The sequence below is a fragment of the Dermacentor andersoni genome, chromosome 8 (assembly GCF_023375885.2).
Source record: "Dermacentor andersoni chromosome 8, qqDerAnde1_hic_scaffold, whole genome shotgun sequence".
Taxonomy (NCBI): Eukaryota; Metazoa; Arthropoda; class Arachnida; order Ixodida; family Ixodidae; genus Dermacentor; species Dermacentor andersoni.
Window position 1 is genome coordinate 150361775 of NC_092821.1, and position 22032 is coordinate 150383806.

The window sequence follows — 22032 nt, forward strand, 5'->3', positions numbered from 1 at the left end:
GTCACCGAAAGATAGCTTTATTTGTCATCAGGCATTTGATGTGCCTCCTGAATTCATTACTGCACAGTTAGAAGTGATAAATTGCGACTAATTGGTTTCTTCTTTTTCTTCTTCTTCCTTCTTTCCTGTCCCTTTTTCACATTTGCTGCCTCAACAGAAGACATGTTTTGGCGTGAGTACGGTGCTAACAGCTTTCGTTGCTCGGTTATCTGCTGAACTGCATTTGCTGCCCTCATTTGTATTCTGAGCATATTTGTTGCTTCATTATGGAACTTTCTGGCATGAACACTTTCTCTGATTCAAACACTCCTTACTTTGTAAAGTTACACATTTGCCAGAACTCAATTTGCATCGCCTCGTGATCACAATCTTTTTGTTGCTTTATTTTCTTTCTCTCGCACATCATAGCGTGTTTTGTTTGTTGTGTGGTTTGCAAGCATTGTGCACATATGTATTTCTTTAAAGTGTGGCTATTAAAAATTGCTCTGGGATGACACTCCATCTGTTGTGCAAAAAAACACAATAATTGCCGTATTGCTTGGGCCCTGGTGTGTACCTACGAAGCAGTCTTTTGCGTCCTGGGAACGTAGGTCTGCTGTTAATGCTTTTGTTCTGCTTGTCTCCACGGAATGTATGCTTGCAGTGTGTGCCATTGGCTTGTGCTAGCAGCTTGCTGTGCAGGCTCACTTGCAAGCAAGGTCATGCTATACCACATGCCTGAAGTTTTCATATGTTAACTGTCTTCATCTGATTCTTGTGGTTCGGTTGCAGTGACTGTTGATTCCCTGGCTCCTTGGACAACAGCCCTTTCCAACATCTCTGCAGAGGCGACCTCTATCCTAGTCTCACAACTGAAGCCCTCTGTAAGTAACCATTGCGAGAACCTAGTGCCATTGTAAGTTGTGTTTTGTAACAAAGTGTTGCATCCAGGGTTCATACAAATCAGCCCACTTATAACAATACAGTAAAACCCCATTAAACCGTACCCGCTTAAACAGTAGCTTCGTTTTAAAAGTAGTAAAGTAAAATCCCTGACTCAGCGGCCATTGAACATAATGTGTTTTGTATCCGTATAAACCGTACCAGCTTATTGCGTACGTATCAGTTAACATGTAGTATTTAAACTTTTCGTCACGCAAACATGGCGGTGCGTCGTCTCCATCGGGCAGCTCGGCAGAACAGCAAGCCTCAGAGATCGGAACAACGGCTTCCAAGCGCCCTGTGCGTTCGTGCATGAAGCCACATCAACATCAACATCATTTCGGCGGCGTGCCGAAATGATGGCGTGCCGGCGTGTCTATTTCTATTTTTATTCCTAATTTGTGGGGTTCTCACACCCGTGCTCTTGGGACAAAGGAACGACAACACAGTAGTGCAAACAATCACAAGGGCATTTATTGCACCTTTCATAGATCAATGCCTGCTAGCCGAGTTGCTATCCCCAAAACATGCCGATGGGCGCGCGACAAATCTAGGAAGTCCGACTCACTGCGACCGGATAGCGAGCGAATATGTTCGCCCCATGCTGGATCCAAACGCCTCGTCGTTCGCATGTACGGTCACGCGAACGGTGGTGCATTCGAAGGCGGCCATGCGAGACGGTCTCGCAGAAGCATGGATCGGCGCACGCGCAGCACGGCACGTCCGCACTGCTTGCTGTCCCGAACCAAAGAGGGAGCACCTTGTCTTTTCCACACCCAAGTAATTCTGCCTGTCGGCGGCGTGAGCAGCGCAACACTCGCGCCCTCTCTCGTACTGCGCCTCAACCACTCCGACCGCCGCGGGCGCCAGGCCACGCAGCGAAGCCGGATTACAGTAGACGCGCCGTGCGGGAAAACAACATATCAGGGGATGCGTGAGAGTCGCGCATCCCCACAACTAAAAGATTGCGTATTTTACTCGTGTTAGCTTTGGAAAATTTAATAATTTCTGCTAGTTTTCTGTTCTTCCCAACCTGTGCCTTATTACACCGCATCAGTTGCCCATTAACTCGGAGGCATTTGACCCTGTACCAGCCGTCACTCATAGCATTTGCTGTCAAGCAATAAGCTCAGGATTGGGGGTGGAACCTGCAAAGAGTGTGCTCTCGCTGTTCACAAACCTGTGCCCCTTGCTGCTGAGAGGCTGGCTTTTCTTCAAAGCTTAGACATCCAGTTGGCAAGCGTGTTTTATAGACAAAATTTCACCAGCAGCATGAAATTATTGCAAAATCCCATCAGCACAAAATCAGACAAACCTTCTTGGATTAGATAAAACTAAGTGCTTAGAACCATGTTTGCACCCGCACAGCCAGCAATGTATTCGATTTGTTTCGTACATTCGTTATCCAATTGAATATTCAAAAATTTCTGACTACCTAGTTTTCGAATCGAATACGAATATAAAAATATAATATTCGATAATATTCGAAATTTTCAAATATTTGAACGCCTCTACTAAATACAGTCAAACCTCATTAATTTTGATTTCACGGGACTGGAAAGTATTTCCAAATTAACCAGTTGTCAAATTATCGAGGTTACCAAGAGAATAAACAATGCTTAAAATGTCAACACAATTTTATTTACTGAATGGGTCAGCAAATCCTGTTTTTACTTTGCACAAAGCAGTTTGGAAGCTAAAATTCCCACCATCTCATGAATTGTGGTCACAGTGGCGCAGGCCTAATGGCTTCTTTCACATTGCACCTGTGACGCGAATCCCCCCGTCTTCACCTGAGAGAAGCTTTTCGCTGCAGGATTTTCCGTGCAGAATAATTGTGACATTTGCGTTGCTAAATTCCCCTTAAACGAACGATGCTGAGATGGGGCACAAAGTCTGCCTGCACAATTTTGTATCTACCACTAGTCCGTGCAGTGCATCCCACCTGGCGCGCCGATTTCGAAAGTCATGGAAAGCATTGCAAGTTGGCGCAGTGTGCCACAAATGAAGCCAACTGCTTCATGTCCGCATCGCTCACAATCGCGCCCCATATGCGCCCAGAGGAGAGAGAGAGAGAGAAAAGAGAAGTGGAATGGTGCGGTGACATCCGCTCTTTCTGCAGTCTCTCTTTCCCTCTTTCAGCACACATGGAAATGCGCATTGGAAGCAGCAGAAAGCCCACTTTGTAGAAGATGGCGCTGACAAACCGCAAAGTGTTGTTGTGTGAGATGAAGCTGCAAATTTTGCAAGACTCAAAGAAGTTTGCAGCCAACACAGTGGAAACCGCCGGCATTACCGAGCTCTGGGAGCACTTCGCTTCTGAAGATGAAACAGCTCATGCTTCAATGGAGGAGTTTCTGAGTGCAGGTAGTGCTGCCTCATTCTGTGAAGCGATCTTCGACGAGGGGATCGTTATCGCAACAGACGGCGGCATTGTGCAACAGAGGTGGCAACAGCAGCGGCAGTGACGACGAGATTGATGGTGGCCTGTCTTTGACCCCAGTCCTGATGTTCACTCAAAGTATGCTGTTGTTGATCGAGTCGCTCCGTGATTTCGTGCATGCTTAAAGGATTGCCGCCAGTGTTCACACAGCAGCTAGACAATGCACACCGCGGTTGTAAACCCGAAACTGCTGCAAAAGGAGGTGCAGATTTCTTACTGTTTCATCACTCCTAATGCTTGACATGCTATTTAGAAGTAGAAATATACATTTTATTTTCACAGCCTACTTTTTACAACATCTATTTTATAGTGCAAATGGCAAATTTGGGTTTGGGTTCATAGTGACAAAGTTATTTTCTGCAGCTTTTTTTATGGCAGTCCAGGTATAGGGATAATCCATTGTAACGGTCGAATTTCTCATTCTTTTTGATGCCATTATAAGTTGACTGCACTGTACACCTCCTAGAAATCCTGGAAAATTTGAAGAAAAATAAAGAAATTCAAGGGGCCTGGAAACTCCTTGAACTTAAAGGTGCTCCTTGAATTCCTTGAAACTGGTGTGATGGGCAACTTCTGAACCCTCAAAGCAACGAACTCTGCATCAGGGCTATGTCATGGACACTGCCTACTAGAAAACAATCCTAGGCATTTTCTTTTTTGTGTTGCTAAGCAATGAAATGTGGCATGTCCATATCCAAGAACAAGCTTGTTTAAATTGCCATTGCCATTGTGGAGCTAGTCAAAGCCAGATGAAGTGACCAAGCCATGCCACTATTTTTGTTTTGCTAATTGGTTCACACCACAGACATCTCGCTACATTTTCGAGCCCTAGGCCTTATAGATGCTAGGCGGAAAGTAAGTTTCAGCCATTTGGCTATAACACGAGTATCTTTGGTTGAAGCTGGACACTGCTAACCATCATGCTGGAAGGCGATGTTCATCATTACAATGGAAAAATCAGCTTTGAAGAGCCCCTTGAAAAGCCTGGGGTGTGTACGACTCAGCAGCTGCTTAGCTGCAGGAAATTGCAGCTTAAGTAGGATATTTTACTGTTTTTCATAGTAAGTATGAATGACGTTTGTTTTCCTCTTCTTGAATTTCAGCCTTCGGCATCCTTGAAATCCTTGTATCGTCCTTGCATTTTGAATTGAATGGTTTGTACAAACCCTGCTTTGCATCAGAAATGTGTACTGGAGCAAACCTGTCTATGGTGTCATGGGATCTGTGCATACTTGCAATCTGTGAAATTTTAATTTTCTTTTCCCCTTAGGGTTATAAGCCACATCCGAAGTAATAAACCTTTCAATTTGTAGCCAGCACAGCGCCCTGTGTCTTTTCTCATTCTGTGTCCTGTTTTTTACCACTGTTTGCATCTGACACATAGGAGAAACTTCTTGTGGTTATAGCAGGTGCCAAATTAAATTGAAAAAATTGGCTAGTTCTGAAACACTGGTCTGGGCCACTTGTCTAAAAGTAACAAGTGATTTGCTGAACACTCTAGCCAAAAGCCATAACTTTGTAGTTGCATGGTAAAGGAAGTGCTGACAGCCAGTTTGGGTTGCAGGTGAGCTACCAGTTCCGAGTCAGTGCTGTGAACGGTGTAGGCGAGGGCAGTCCTGGTGGCCCCACAGAGCCTGTGTCAGTACCCCCAGAGCCCCCTGGGGGTCCACCACAGAACGTGGTGGGTGCTCCTCGGTCTGCCACATCTGTGATGCTTCAATGGCAGCCCCCGCTTGAGGGCGAGCGCAACGGCCGTCTACTTGGATATGTTGTCCGCTTCCGACTGGCTGGCTACTCCTCCAGTGCCTGGTCTATGCAGAATGTGACCACAACGCGTACCCTCCTTGAAGATCTCATTGTGTGGCAGAATTACGCCATTGAAGTGGCTGCGTATAATGAGAAGGGGCTGGGTGTCTTCTCTCCCAGCATTCTGGTGCGCACGCTCGAAGGAGGTGAGGCAGCTTTCTGCATAACCTCATTGAAGCCTATTTGCAGTGCTGAGGAGATATTCCGTGAGAGTCCGCCTAGTGGACATGTCCATTTCGTCTGCTGCTGAAATGCTGATTGTCTGTGGTGCCCCGTCGCCACGGATGCGCAACCTAGCCCAGCCAACCTGAACTTCCACAGCTGACGAAATGGACATGTCCACTAGGTGGACTTTTACAGACTATTTCCCCTGAAATGTGATGCGGGGCCCTCTAAACATTTGTGCCATTTCCAGTGCTTATAGGATAAGAAAAGACTTGAGAATGGAAAAAAACAACAGGACAAGAAGGGTGCTGGGTGCTATATGAAACTGATAAAGTTATGCTGAATTTTTTAAATAAAGGATGCTTACTTGTATTCGTAGCGCATTTTCAGCATGTTATCTTAAAACTAGTGATAGTCAGTCTCGGGACATTGTTATCGAATATGATGTCGCTGTTGCTTTGTTTCAAGTTAATGATGAGAAGAGAAATTGTGGAACTTTGTTATGAGCTTACCAATCATCCACCTGAAGAGGCTTAAAAGGACAGACAACCGCTCAAAACATGAATGGAAAGATTGCCTATTGTATTGGCTAAAAGGAACCCCGTTTTTCTCATGAAACGTGGGTTTGTATTTTTAATTAATTAAAAGTCACGAAAAACTACCTTTGGCGCCTCACATGGCAAGAACATGAAGATGCATAAGTGAGCTATCACATGATCTTCTAATAGAATACATGGTTCGTGGTCTTTTTATTGGTACTGAAATGCAGTACACTTTTTTCTCTTATAAGCTTTTTCTAGCTTGCATTGGGCAGATAGGCCTTCGTTTGTAGTGAGTGGAAAAGTGGCATTGCCTCCGCCTTAGTTATCGATCAGTTGGCTTGGCTCATATATTGACAGACTAACGACACCAGGGGCCAGCTAGCCTTGACATATGCATGTACTTAAGGGAAAACACGGTACAACTATAAGAAAGGTCTGTACAACAACGCAAACTTATTGTACCAGCTTTCTAGTTTCAAAATTGGTTGAAAAGGTCAAAATATAGGTGGTTGCACTCACTTTCGTGAAAGCAGAATGATAAGCAGCTTTCACAATTTGCGAGGCGGGCCGTCGTCACTGCTCTCACTTCTTGGCCTTGCTGGAGGAGGGACACTTTCTTTTTTACAAGCTGCTCAGATAAAAAAGTTCTGCTTACAAACTATCCATGTGCTTTTGGAAGCACTCGCTGCAGGTGTAAACACTACCGAGGGTGAGCTTTTCGCTGTGCCATAAAAAACTGCGCCCTTAAATATTGGTTGTCAGTTCCTTTAAGTCTACAGCGAGCGTCCGTCTCATGCAGTGCCCCAGGCAGCGCCCACTGCTGTCCGAGCAGATGCGCTCAACTCCACGGCCGTGCGAGTTCGGTGGCTTCCCCCAGACCCCCAGCGAGTGAATGGCATCAACCAGGGCTACCGCGTTGAGGCGTGGTTGAGGGGACGTGAGGTGGGCTTGTCACCGCCGGACGCGACTGCTTTGGTGGCACCAAATGTGGGCTCACCAACCACAGAGCACATGGCAGTTATCACGGGTCTGCGCAAGTACCACATGTACAATGTAACCGTGCTATGCTTCACCAGTCCTGGCAATGGACCACGCAGCAAGCCAGTGCTGGTCACAACCAAGCAGGACGGTGAGGCAACCTCATTGACACATTTTTCATAGTGGCTCTCGGCCACATTTGGCTGTGTACTGTTGGCATTGCTCAGGCAAAAGGGAAGGCATGTTATATTAACTGTGTGCTGCAGGTCATCTTGCAATGGGATTAAGCTATAAAGCGTGAGTAACAGAATGCTGAATTGTATTTTTGTAACAGAAAGGTAATGATATTATTTTCTATAATTTTATCGTCTACGGTGTTTTTCAGAATTATTCCTTGCTGTTGGTGGCGTAAGACTGAACATTATATCATACCACTGTTGTATAACATAAAATATTGCAAAGTTATGTAATGTAACGCTGAAATTAGGTCACCATTAGACTGACTGTTATGTAAACAGAGGCTCAAGGTTTCTCAAATGAATATGTCCATTTTCCTTTTTGTTTCGAGCGCTTGCCTTTGATAAAGTATTGTGGAGGTATTATATAATAAAGATTGGTTTGATTTGGTTTGATTTGAGGTGAAGGGATATTCACAAGGAAATCAGTATGGCAATGTTCGTAACAGCTAAAAGGGAGCCACACTTTCATGTACTGCCATGCTTTTTGTTTTCATCTTTTCTCTTTTTCTTCTCTCTCTCTCTTTAATTTCACAGTGCCTGGGCCTGTGAAGTCGCTCAAGTTCGACGACATTCTGGACGTCTCAGTACGTGTGCTGTGGACGCCCCCCGAGGAGTCCAATGGGAATTTGCTGGGTTGGTGATCTGCAGTTTGTCTTTTAACGTATATGCATATTCGAATAACTTTTGGTGCATGAGCTGATGTAATGTTGTGCAGTAATCCCTTGTTATAACGAAATTGCTTTACTCGAAATATCGCTTTATTCGAAATGTCTTCCGGTCCCAACCCAAACACGTGCATTTTAAGCCGCATTACTTGAAGCGCACAGAGCTTGACCCGCTTAGAGCGAAGTGGCGAGCAGAGGCATCGCTGCCGCCGAGTGGTGGCGACGCTTTTGCGTATGTAGTGTCAAATTAATGCTGTCGACGAATTAGTCTCATGCAGGCACAGAACAGGCCACAAAAGTAGTACCAGACCTACAACCGATGACCGCCTAGTAATGAGTACCGAGTGAGTGCCGAGTGCTTCCAGCTGATTGCTGCAGAGCGAATGGAAGCTGTCATATTCTATCTCAAAAGCCCGCTCGAACAGCTACTCTTGGTCGCAATCGCATCGCTGCTGTCCCCCGTAATAGAATCCACACGAAAATAAAGTTTTCCTGATGCAGTGCGATGCCAGAAAACCGCCGTCTCCTGGATGCCTAAAAGTGGCCAAAAGACCGTGGGCAGAGTTGCGTTGTAGCATTCCGTGGGATGCGCTTGATGAGCAAAGTTTTACTGCTCTAAAGAGCACTTCTGGCGCTGCAACATGCCGAAAAGCACAAAAGAAGTGTCTGTCTTAAGTGCCATGTTCAGCGCAAGGAACTACGTCAAAGGGCCCCTCACCAGGTCCGGCCATTTTGAGCTGACAAGCGCATAGCATACAATGCGTGCTAATGATCGTGTTTGCAAAGAATTACATCGCTATGCGCAGTGGAAAGGTCTGAAATTTCGATCCAAACGCTTTTTTCTCTTTCTCTTGTGGCGACCGCACTCCAAGCCGGACGGTGACATGCCGGTGTCCCTGCGCCTACATAGTCGTGTCCGCAGTGTGACGTCGCTCGTGGTGACACGTGACTTCGAGAATTATTCAAGGCAACATCTGTTATTTGTGTGATCTGTTGCTTGAATTGACGAATAGAACTGTAGAGAAATAATAAAACACACAAACGGAATGTCTGTGTGTTTTTTGTTTTACTTCGCACCGAAGAAAGAGAGATGGGGGGGGGGGGGGTACTTCCGCTTTGCCTACTTGTTCCCACGATCGTGCAGTCACGTGCGCAGGTACCGAAACTATGCCATTTTCTACCGTGTTCCAGCGGGTGATCATACTCTGTGATCAGCTTGTTCTGCCTCAGTATTCGTGTAGCACTGAATTATACCGCGAAAATGGGCATGGGCTGGACATGTAATGAGGAGGGAAGATAACCGATGGTCATTAAGGGTTACGGACTGGATTTCAAGGGAAGGGAAGCGTAACAGAGGGCGGCAGAAAGTTAGGTGGGCGGATGAGATTAAGAAGTTTGCAGGGACAACATGGCCACAATTAGTACGTGACCGGGGTAGTTGGAGAAGTATGGGAGAGGCCTTTGCCCTGCAGTGGGCGTAATCAGGCTGATGATGATGATGATGATACCGCTAGTCCTGTGTCCTTGTGTACAGCGTGCAAGATCGTGCACTGCGCGAAACGAGACATCACAACAGCTCGCGCACAATGCCGTTTTTCTCAAGCCAGTCACGCTTGATTCGCGCCATCCAACTTTAGACGAACGGTCTAAATGTGTGGTAGGGTCATTGAATTTTGTTGCTAGACATTTGTCAATGGCCCGGATGCAACGGTGCGCGAACACCGACGCTCGAACCGTAGAATTAGCGCAGTGTCGTCTACAACAGTGCACCGAAAAACTCTTGTTTTGCAAACTTCACAGCTGCACACCTCGGAAAAAAATTGCCCAGTGTTCATGCAAAGCCTCTACTGCAATATCGTTCAGTTATCACAGTCGCGCTGCGTACCCACAATGAGCAGCTAATTGTTTTTTTGAGCACAGCAAACACAACCTTGGACTCGAGCTACAGCATTTGTAGTGCTTTCCAGCGCGATACTGTCATAGTCTTTCCATGACCTTCGCACCCCCCCTATAAAAGCTGCCGCTGCCTTCCCCTCATTTGCTCTCCAGTGTGCAAGCCATTTGGACACCAAACACTCCTCTCACTCGCCTTCATATCAACTCCTCGCCTCCTTGCTGCCAGTTTCGACGTTGCTGCTCCTCCATAGCTGCCCTCTTCTAGCCTGCCGTTCCGAGCACAATCTTCCACCAACGAGTGCCCTTCCGCGGTTCCTGTTTCTTGGTCTCCACAACTCCGATTGCTTTTCTTCTGCTACACGGGAAGATGATGCCAAGCCTGCCATTGCAACTGTCACCATCCCCAGTGCGCACTGATGAGGAAAGCGAGATGTCCTTAAACATTTTGAAGCTTCTGCCTTTTGCGTCGCCCGCTGCATTCAGTCACTTTGGCGCCGACGCCGTGTGCGTTTGGATTCGTGCTGCAGGCCATGTGAATGTGTGTTATTCGGTGTACTTCGTTAGGCATGCCTCGCATGTGCTTTTGTGGTCTACGGTGATAAATGGCTCCATCAGTCTCCGGGTGAAAGTGAACTTTAAAGCAGAAAGTTCTGCTGATAAAAAAAGTGGAGAACGGCAGCTGGCAGATAACTGATATAAGATTTCAAGTGCAGCAGTGGCTGGCTTGAGCGGTTCAAGAAACGATACTGCGTGAAGTTGATCGTTGGCGAAAGCACAGCCGTGAACCTGCAGACTTATGGTGCCAACATTGGCTCCAAGCCCTACTTGAAAAGTATGAACACAAAGACATCTACAACCTAGATGAGGCTGCATTTTTCTCTACAACATGCTACCAAATCGCACATTCACTATGGCTGGCGGATCCTCCTCTGGAGGAAAACAGAGCAAGGAGAATGTCGCGATGCTTTTTGGTGCCAATGTAACAGGCGAGGACACACTTCCCTTGTTGATACTGGGGAAGGTGGAGAAGCCGCAGTGCTCTTGAGATGCAACTATTCCCAAGGAGTGCATCTACGGAAGTAATAAGCGACCATGGATGACTGCTGCTATTCTTGAAGACTACGTGCGCCTTCTAGATAGATGGTTTAATGCAGAGAATCGGCAAGTGCTTTTCATAATTGTTAATTTTCCGAGCTGCAGGAAGATCAGTAACCTCCAGGCAATCGCGGTACTGCAACCGGTGGATCAGGGCATCATTGAGACCACCCGGAAGCTGTACTGCTAGGCTAGCTTGCAGCGCATGCTCACAGCATGTGACGCCAGCAAGAGGTATAACATTGATTTGCTTGGTGCAATCCATTTGCTGAACTTCTCATGGAAAGAACTCGCACCTTTGAAGGTCGCCAACTGCTTTGCACATGCCGCCCCCCCCCCCTTCAGCGTCCCTGACGATGGCCAGCCTGATGATGACCGGACTTGCAGCGTTCTGTACTAGGCTGTTCATAAAATTGCTGGTAGAAGGCGACTTCGAGATATTCACGTTGGCTGACGCTGCTGCTGCTGTGGTTGGCCCAGCGACAGATGCAGAGATACTAATTGACGCTGTTGATGGCCACAATGAGGACAAAGAGCCAGCGGACGAAGAGCTACGTGAAGTGCCAACTATGGTGCAGACGTGGGAGTACCTACGCCTGCTGCGAAATAAGGTTGAATGCATGGGTAGCGACCACGGCCTTGTGCAATGCTTGATCTAATAAATTAGAGCAGGGGTTGCTCGCGCCCGGTAAGAACTTGAAACAGCCATAGCTCACTGCCTTTTTTGCACCAGAATAAAGTTTTGCTTCACTGAATACATTGTATGTTGACTTCCTCGCAGTTGTGGCGCAATTAAAGCTTGACTGCTTCAGCTTCTCTCAAGTGGTCACTTATATCGAATTACCACTTATAACAAATTTTTCGTCGTCCCGCTGACTTCATTATGACGAAGGATTACTGTATGCTTGCTTTATTTTAATACCAGCACCTTGGCAAAAGTTCTCGATAGGTTTATGGGGACAAAAGTTCTCGATAGGTTTATGGGGACTCGTGCCTCAAGGCACAAATGTTATCCTGCACTCTCGTTGACTAGGCTTGACACAGAAATGATATTCAGAGGCATAAGTAATCTGTGTGGTACAGTGCAGTCCACTTATAACGATACCACATATAACGATATATCGGTTATAACGATGGGTCGACATGAGAGTGTCATTTTATGCATTAAGTCTATGGGGAAAAAAACATTTATAACGATAGGTTATTCACGGCATATCGGATATAATGATCAAAATTTTGCCGTCTGGACGGCGTTTTCCGTGCCAAATAATCGTAACATTTGTGTTGCTTAGTTCCCTGGAACGAACGATGTCGAGACGAGGCGATGTTTACCTCCGTAAGTTCGTATCTGCCGCCATTACCGCGCAGCGCGTTCGCCCTGCCCGCTTACCAGAGAATAGCTGAGTAGGCGTAGCGCGCCACAAGGTGGCGCTAGCTGATGCGCGTTGGCCACAGTCGCTCCGAAAGAGAGAGAGAGAAAAAAAAAGTGACAAGCAAAGTGGCACGGTGGCGCCCGTCCCGCGTCTCTCTTTCTTGCGATAGCAGACCAAGCAGCATGCAACAAACGGTTCAACCCAGTTCGAAGATGGCGCCGACAAAGCGCAAAGCTGTGTCGCTTGTGGGGTTCTCTCCTCCGTGTACTCTTGGGACAAAGGAATGACAAACACTGTAGTGCAGACAATCACAAGGGCATTTATTGCACCTTTCATAGATCAATGCCTGCTAGCCGAGTTGCTATCCCCAAAACATGCCGATGGGCGCGCGACAAATCTAGAAGTCCGACTCACCGCGACCGGATAGCGAGCGAATATGTTCGCCCCATGCTGGATCCCAACGCCTGGTCGTTCGCATGCACGGTCACGCGAACGGTGGCGCATTCCAAGGCGGCCACGCAAGACGGTCTCGCAGAAGCATGGATCGGCGCATGAGCGGGATGGCACGTCCGTACTGCTTGCTGTCCTGAGCCAAAGAGGAAGCGCCTTGTCTATCGGCGCCCAAGTAACCCCTCCTGTCGGCGCTGTTAGCAGCGCAACACTCGCGCCATCTCTCGTACTGCGCCTCAACCACTACGACTGCCGCGGGCGCCTGGCCACGCGAGCCGTGCGGGAAAACAACATATCAGGGGATGCGCGAGAGTCGCGCATCCCCACACGCTTGACACGAAGGTGGATATTTTGTAGGACTCTCGATGCGGCTTCAAGGTGAGCGCCCTCGTGAAGAAGTATGAGCTCGTCCAGTTAACGATATCAACCATCTTGAAAACCGGGAGCACCGCGATTGTGAAGGCAGGAGCTATCAGCGGCCATGCCGATCAGCAGAAAAGGGTTAGAGACCCTTTGTACGCCGATGTTGAAGAGGCGCTTTACCAGTGGTTCATCACCAATTGCTTCAAAAAGCGGGCTTTGTGCGTAAGGACGAACTTCCCCAACCCACTGAGACCAACACTGTGGAAGTCGCTGACATAACCGAGCTCTGGGAGCTCGTTCCTACGAGGGACACAGGTGGTGCGTCGAAGGAGGAGTTTTTGACTGCAGAGAGTGCCGCCTCGTTCTGCGACGGTGGCAACGACAGCAGCAACAGTGACGAGATTGACAGTGGCTCCTTGACCCCGACCACGATGTCCACGCAAAGTGCACTGTCGTTGACCGACTCCTTAATTAATTTTATGCATGCTAAAAAATTGCCGTCAGTGTTCGCGCAGTAGCTGGAATCCATGCACACCGCGGTTGTGAAGCTGAAGCTGCCGCAAAAGCAAGTGCAGATTTCGGACTATTTCGACGCACCTAACCCTTGACACTGTCACTTGACACGGTCATTGGCGCTAGAAATAAAGTTTGTTTTTCACGGCCTACTTTCTACATCAACTATTCTTTAGAGCAAGTAGCGAATTCGAGTTCGGAGCTGCAAAGGTATATTCCGCGTTTTTTTTTTTTTTGTTAATACCTGCAGTCCAGATATATCGATCATCAGTTGTAACAATCATATTTTTCGTCTTTCTCGATATCGTTATAAGTGAACTGCAGTGTATATCGAGAAACGGTGTTGCTCGTCAAAGATTGGCGCTGCTTCACAAAAGTGGCGGTGATGCGTTTGTGGAGGGTCTGGAGGGTACACTATGTGCATAGCGGAAATCACACTTTTTTATGTGCCTTTGTTCATACCTTAAAATTTTGTATTGGGCACAGTTGAACAAAAAATTTGTCCTGGTTCAGGGATCAAACCAGAAACAAATGCCTTTTATAAACGTATCGCCTTGTAAACATACAAATATCAACAAAACTAGCAATTATTAAAAGAGGTTGAATGAACATTCCAGATAATGTAAAGGCATGAAGGTTTGCAGTTATTTGCCTACAGAGCATACTGTACAAACTGGCCACAAGTGCGACTCTTGCAACCTGCCATGGTGGTGTAGTGGCTTTGGCATTGCGCTGGTAAGCTCAAGGATGCTGGATCAAATCCTGGCAATAGCGGCTGCATTTTAATGGGAGCAGAACGCAAAAGCACCAGTGTACCATGCATTGAGTACTTGTTAAAGAACCCCAGGTGTTAAAAATTAATCTGGAGCCCCCCACTACATCGTGCCTAATCATATCATGGTTTTGGCACAACTCGAGAATGTACACATATGACTCTCGTGTGCCTGTGTCATCATTACAAAAGCAGAAGAATGAAATGCTATTTTGTGTTGGCACCTATAGCTTCTGGCTACAAAGTTATCTCGATATATCAAACTTCAGGGGACCGTGGTAAATTGTTCATTATTGTGAAAGATTGTTATAGTGAAAGCCCCAAAATTAACCATTCCACCCATCAACCGACCAGTTCATAAGTTGTCACCATATGAGCTATCCATCAAAACGTCGCTGTTGGCTCTTGGCACCCACTGTTGATAGTTTCCATAGATTCCTCCATCACGTTTCACCGAAGCACCGTATAATGATAGTGACGCGTGCAACACATATGCTGACACCGAAAAAACTACCAACAAAAAGGTAGCTCTACATCAGCTCCAAAGCGTAGTGTTTCTTGCTTTTTGTTTGTTTTTCACATTTCTTGCCATGGACACAACAACTGTCTCGCTCAAGGTGGATACGCCTAGGGGGCTATTCTTTAAGTGTCCACCTAGTGGACATGTCCATTTCGTCTTCTGCTGGAGTTCTGATTGGCTGAGTTGGGGTATGCGTCGTAAGGAGCTGATGCCCCCAGCCAATCCAACACTTCAGCAGCAGAGGACATGTCCACTAGGTGGACACTTACAGAATAGCCTCCCTGAACTATGTCAAAGTGCTAGCGCGCATAGACGACGCCGTCTAGAAAGTGCAAAGTGCGACCGTGTGGCTTCCCCGTGAGTACGGAGGTTACATTTCACCACACGTGAAAGAGGTGTGTCCAGAAAGAAGAAAGAGATGTGCCTACTTTACTAGTCAACATTCTCCTGGGCGGTCATTATTCTGAAAAGTTCGGTATTGTGAAGTTCGTAGTACTGAAATATTTTTACGTTGAAACTATAAGAAGTCAGCAAGGAATTTCTGAAGAGTTCATTAATCTGAAAAGTTAGTTAATGTGGTGTTCGTAGTAACTAGGTTTTACTGTATTCAGATGATGCACAGATTCTGAACACAAATGTAGGCATCTCTCCCACTGCACGTATGTGCAACACCTGTGACATGTGGCATTACCTAATCACAAGATTTTCACCATTGGCTTTCATTGCCAACAATGTTCTTGTACAGAAGTTAAGAACATAATGTTTTGAAGAATGTAATCTTCATTGGGACCATATTTTTCGTTGATTTATTTTTTCAGCATTGGCAAGACCTATAAATATGACACCCACTATACTTTACTGGGGAGGACTAATGTTGAGCAAAAATAATTGCGGTCTTGGAACCAAGTACTGGCTAACGACATTTTCTTGTCAGTGTCATTTCGTGCACTATCAAGGTGTGATGCCTGAAACGTCATTGGTGTTGCTCCTCATCACAACTCTGATGTGGTGAGGAGTGACCAACATGTCACACCCACATATAGTTACGACACTGTCCAAGTAGTCCAAGCGTGACGCTAAACCTTGCTAGCACTGTCAATGTTTCGCCTTTTGGGTTAAACTGCCAATTTTTTTTTAATTAAGTGTACAATAATGACCTCCCTGCCCCCTTTGCAGGCTATACCCTCAGGTACTGGATCAAAGATGACCTTGGGTCCGCAGTATTGCGCAACCTGACGGCTGACGAGACCGAGACCACCGTGCGGGGCCTGCGCCCTGTCACGTGGTACACCATCGAGGTGTTTGCGTGGACAGTTATCGGGGCTGGCCCAAGCATCGAGGCATCTATCAAATCTGGCATCCCACCAGGTAAGGTTACTGAGGCTTCGGTGTGATGCATAGTTGTGACAGATGCAATAGCGCGAAAGAAACTTGAGTACATGAGAGCACAGAAATGTGCTTGTGGTGTATATGTTGTCTCTCTCTCTCTCTCTTATCTGCAAATGCATATATATAATCGTGTAAGGACAGCTTCCATTCTTGCGAAATGGTGCTGTGCCCAGCTCGATCTATGAGACTCTGATGCAGAATGATACCATGCTGACAGCCTTTGCTGATGATAGTTGATGGATAGATAGATGAAGGCTTGTAGCTTTCTTCTTGGGAAGGACACATATAAATGCACAAAATCCTTATTTCAGGGTAAAACATTCACCTACATTTCAACCCTGCAATAGTGAAATTGGCAGGGAAGGTGCAAAATTTGTGTTAGCAACAATTTCGTTGTTGGAAAATGAGACAGCACAGGAAGGAAGTGTGCTGAAAAACCAAAGTTTACTGTCAGAATTCTGTTAGCCTACTTTGGCAAGCCTTGCTTGAGGTTATCCAGAGCTGCATTGCTGACAGCGCGAAGTGCACCCCGTGCATCAGTCAGCGATGGTGGCAATGGCATGGAGCAATATTCTCGATCCCTTACGGGAAGCAATCACTTTTCTAAGAGCTTGCATTATTCAGCACCAGATGACGGTGTCTGCAAGAAACAGCATTCGTTTAGTGCTAAGCTTACTGTTTTGGCATATTGCCAGAAATACTGTTGTTTGTGTCCGCCATAGGCGCTGGCGCGTCCATTGCTAACTGCAAAATCTATTAAGTTATTGTATCCTCAAATGTGATGGGCCGAGAGTTTGGGCTCCATATGGTAATGCCAAATCCTCAGGCGATGACTGCTGGAGTTCTTAATCAGGGCAGAAATGTGGCTGCCCATGCAGCGGCCACCATCTCAAGCGCCACAAAAATGGCTGCATCAGTGGGACATGGACTTCTTTGTTTTCGCAGCACTTTGCTTTCTCTGCGCACCACAGGCCAACTTCAACGCATGCAAGCTGCAAAATGTGCATGCATTATGCATGCAAATCGTCAGTAAAATCAATGGTAATGTGACCATGCTATTTGAACAAAGTTGATGATTGATGAACAAAGTAGCAGCCATGTGTTTCAGCGTGTGCAAAAACTTTTGCCACTTTGCTGTTTTGCTGTTTTGCTGTTCCAAAAAGGGCGGCACACAAAGCATGCTGTGTCGGTAATTTATGGAATTTCAGCGGGCAGAAAATGTATTTGAGCACTTTTTCGACTCTGTAATTGTTTCACAGGTAGGTAATATGGGGACTATCATTACAGCAAATTTCAATAATGTGGGATTGCAGTTTAGTGATATTTCATTGTTGAGAGATGTGATATGCACTGAAACTTATGGGCATTAGCAGGGGATACAAAATTATTTCGTTGTGGCGAGAATTTTGTTGTCATGGGCTTTCATTATTGTGGGTTCTGTTGTATTTGGAAAGGCAAGATTCAGATACGTCTTCATTTGGGTCACTAGAACAAGGCTGACAGCTTACAAAGCAACATATGGCCTAATCAAAAGGGTAACTGCTGTTGTGCCAGGGTGATGTGATCCTGGCCTTTACGCAGTCCTGCAGTAGCATGTTCCAGAGCATTAGATAGCATGGCATAGGAAATTTTCACTAAAGCATCAAGTTTCTGCAATAAGTGGCAGGTGCAATTGAGGAATCTTGTTTGAATTGTTGTATGTCCTGATCTGCTCAAATTGGAGAGCATTGCCCCACTGTGATGCATGTAGCTGTGGTTAGACCAGACAGTAAGTATGAGTTGTTGGTCAATTCAAATTATGCAAGTTTGAATTACGAAATGATCTGATGATAATTATATTATCAAAGATAATATGAATTATCAGTGTAATATTTATAGTTAAATATTTTACTCTTACTGTTGTGATTTGCTTTATTCTTATTATTTTTTTATTTAATAAAGTGTGTCAACTTGTGTGTTTCAGTGTTGCCAACAGCACCAAGACGCCTGGCTGTGTCCAACATTGGGCCATTCTCAGTGATGCTTCAGTTCACACCTGGCTTTGATGGCAACACCTCCATCACACGCTGGATTGTGGAAGCGCAAACACGACGCTCTGAGCAGTGGATACCAGTCCATGAGGTCAGCACTAGTCCACGTGACTGAGCAAATAACTACAAGGGTGCGCACCATTGGAGAGTGTGGCCCCTTGTCAGTGGATAAGCAGACACCAATCTTGATCCCCTTAATCAGTCCTCCAAGTGAATGCAGTAAAACATAATTAGAAAATTTTATAATGTGTTCATTGCGTGCTGTGTGTTCTTAGGAGCAGATGGTCAGATTTCTCAGTTAATAAGTTGCTCATTTTACCACAGAACACATTTTAAAAATTGTAGTTTGTAGTTCAATTATATAGCCTGTTGGGAAATCTGTTTTATCAGATGTTCAGCATGACAGCTATGCACTGTGGCAGTCCCCAAGTTGAATTCAGCTACCACTATTGTAATAAGTGGTATCTTGCGTGCAGACAAGTGCCCCTGGGGCGCGGACGTTGCATGTGTCCCCGCTGGTGCCATTCACGGAGTACCGCCTGCGCCTTATGGCCACCAATGTGGTAGGGCCCAGCCCACCAAGCGAGCCTTCCCAGTGGTTCCAGACCATCCAGGCACCGCCGGCACATCCCCCACGCAACGTCACTGTGCGGGCCGTGAATGCTCATGCCTTGCGCGTCCGCTGGACGCCACTGCCTCAGGTTGACTGGTATGGCGTTCCCCGGGGCTACAACGTTTCCTTTAGAGCAAAGGGTGAGTCGGCTGTTTGCTTGATAACGGGTGCATGCTCAAGGAAGAACTTTGGAATGTGTTTGTTGCGCTTGCTTTAAGTGGGCCTGCTATCTGTACACTTTTTGAAGACTCTTTGAAGAGGACTTACTGTTACGCAACATTGGCAGTGGCAGTCACTGTAGAAGCAGGAGAGTGGGAGCAGTCTCTCCGTGTGCCCCCAGATCTATGGGTTCCCATGTGCCGCAAGAGTGCCTCTGCCCACCTTGCTGCTGCTTAGTATGATTATTGAGCTCCTCGGAATGTCCAGCTGACATCATGGTTATAAGAGGTAAAAAAATTGTTATAAGTAGTCAGAGAGCTCACCAGTATTTTGCAACACAGGCTTGTTTCAGGCTGGTTTGTAAGAATGCATTTTACGAACAGTGCAGAAAGGAATGGCATGCAGCAAAGGTGACATAAACACAACATTGATCTGAAGGCCAACTGCAACAAGATTTCACTTAGGCTAAATTGACTATAAATGCCTAGCATATACTCTCAAAGTAATCTTGGCAAAGCTGCAGGGCTAGTAATTGCCTAATTTTGCCATTAGCAGCTATTAAATAGCACCTATGCAGACGATGCATGCACCTGGCAGCAAAGCGGCAGTGCATCTGGCGGCGCGACAAGAATGTCTGCCGAAGTAGAACTGTATCATGTTCTGTATAAAGTCTAAGTTTGATAAGATCCTATCGTGCCCTGCATACTTTGTGCTTTAGGTGCAAGTGAAAGTGTCCGAGGGTGAGACAAGAAAGGGGGTGGCTTCTCAAGTGCCGCCTTCCCGCGCGAGCAATGTGGAAGAGGGGGAGGGGAGCGAGCTTGCGGTAATGCGATCAAGCGCGCACGAGGGGTCGGGAGAGGGGTAATATGTCATGCGTCTGGATTTCTGCCGTGCATCTCAGTCATGGCTGCCCATGGCTGTAAGCGTGAGCGCATACGCATCCACGCACCCTGCTTTAAAGGTAATCTGCCCCATGTGGAAAGAGTTGGCGTGTTGAGACGGCCTGGCATCATGTAAGCTGGCTTACCGCACGTTTAGTATTGGAGGTGGCGTAATCTAGAGTTTCGGCAACCCATTAGAGCGAGACGCAGACGAAAGACTCACTCCCTGCTGCCGGCTCTTTTCATGATAGCGTCTTCTCAGTGCAAATGAAGCTATCAGTCGCAGGGGCAGAGTGCGCATGAAAGCGTGGCTGGCTTCACTTAATTGGTACTGCCGATGTGAAGATATCGTCGACGTGGCGTGAAACCATATCATTCATCTCCGACTCCCAAATTCATCAAAATCAATTGTTTTCTCATTAAAATTTGCTTTTTTCGATTGCCCGATAATTCAGAAAATTCTGCGGCCCCTTGTGCAAGAAAAATCAATCGGCGACTGTACTTATTTGCATAAACGGTCGAATTTCAATACAATGAAATTTCATTATAACGAAGCGAATTACCGATTTTATCTACTTCATTATATTGAGGTTTGACTGCATATGCCACGATGGTGCACGAAAACCAAAGGTAACGTTCAAAGGTAAGTTGTATTCAAGGGCGATATTCTCGAGCGATCATTTCCAGCAGTGCATCATCTACAAGGTATTTCGTTTGTCTCTACCTCGGACACGTTGAAGTAGACAAACAAAATCCTTTCTAACACAGCGCCAAAAATGACCAGAAACCATGTGCTGCATTTGTCAGCAGAAGAATGCGACGTGGAGGACATGGTATATATGCGGCGGCATGCCATGCAGGAATGCCATGCCGCCAGAGTGAAATGGGCGAAGTTTTATCATGGCCACAGTCCAGCCTGTCTGGCCATGAGTTACGCACACTTAGCACCGAGCCAAGCCGAGCCCGGCTGTGCCAAGCCTCGGCTACTTATCATTCTTTACTACGGATAGCGGCAGTTGTCTGATTGGCCAGATCTATCTGATCAGTCGACAAGTCCGGCGCTTTCAGCGTGCCAGGCGGTGGCCGGTGAAGTTGGATACGTCATGCTGAAGAAACTAAGATCACTAAAATTTTACCCTGCTCCTCTTTAAAGGCACACTAAAGGCAAATGTTAGGTCAAGCTAAAGTGATAGATTAGTGCTCGAGAATCTCTAAGACGTCAATATTATCACGAACAGAGCCTTAATAATACAGAAATTGAGGTAAATGCTGGACGTGATTAGAGACTCCCCTGGGACATTCAAGTACTTACCCGGTGACGAAAGCACTCCTCAGTTAAATTTTTTCGCTATTACTCGGCACTCGTTGCAAAAAACATACTTGTATTATAAGACGAGATAAAATGCTACTTGTCCAGTTCTATATCATTTTTGAAAAAAGAACCCATTGAAACTACCTTTGACGACACAGGCGGTCAAAAGGTCTAGTTTTCGCTCGACTCTACGCCGCCCACTCTTTTGTGTTCCAGTAGTTTTGCTATCGCGTAGTGCTGCGCTGGTTTTGGTGGCTCACGAAACTTGCACAAACTGCAAGTGGCAGAGAATCCAACTTCCATGTGATGTCGCGGGATGCCCAAATGATCTACGCCACTTGACCAAAAAGCAGCTGCAGCAGCAAATCCACCGCTCTGTCTTGGCTCGATACTGCCGTCTATCGGGCGCCGTTTTACTAACTGACGGCAGCAAAGGGTGGTGATGGCATATGCAACGTCACCACTCTTCTGGTTGGGCGGCGGGAGATTTGAATTTCGAAAACGGTATTCAAACTCTTCAGATGCAGCTTTCTCATAAACTAAGTCTTTCCTTGGCATGAAACAAGTGTTGTAAGGCTTCTGGGATGGTATTTAAACAGTCCACGTCAACTTAGTATTTGCCTTTAGTGTCCCTTTAAACATGACCCCCAGCAGCATGGCGATCAGTTGTTGCAGCGCTAGCGGACAAGTGTGCGGTGAGCAAGCGCATCATTGTTTGTTGTTGAAGGCACAAACGCAACACGCTCGCTTCAGTGAACCCGAACAGCATGCTGCTGGTCTGGCAAGCTAGCGAGCGATGCACCCTGTTCCAGCTGTTCCAGCGTGCAATAGGACATGTTTGTAGCATAACTGCGCCACGCATGGTTCGCGTCTGCATTAAGCTGGACTATACCGCACATTTAGCTTG

At 46.5% G+C, this 22032-nt stretch overlaps 1 protein-coding gene across 2 annotated transcripts in view; it reads left to right on the forward strand.

Annotated features, from left to right (window-relative positions):
* The window catches only part of sdk (sidekick cell adhesion molecule), a 121140-nt gene that overhangs the window by 40937 nt on the left and 58171 nt on the right, over positions 1 to 22032 (forward strand). Inside the window, exons 13-20 of one of the 2 annotated variants that reach the window (XM_050173428.3) lie at positions 158 to 172; positions 772 to 863; positions 4929 to 5316; positions 6677 to 7006; positions 7629 to 7727; positions 15918 to 16109; positions 18094 to 18251; positions 18637 to 18913. In XM_050173428.3, coding sequence (XP_050029385.2) covers positions 158 to 172; positions 772 to 863; positions 4929 to 5316; positions 6677 to 7006; positions 7629 to 7727; positions 15918 to 16109; positions 18094 to 18251; positions 18637 to 18913 — 1551 coding nt within the window. The remainder of the gene's footprint in view (positions 1 to 157; positions 173 to 771; positions 864 to 4928; positions 5317 to 6676; positions 7007 to 7628; positions 7728 to 15917; positions 16110 to 18093; positions 18252 to 18636; positions 18914 to 22032) is intronic. The other variant, XM_072290055.1, reaches the window with a different exon arrangement.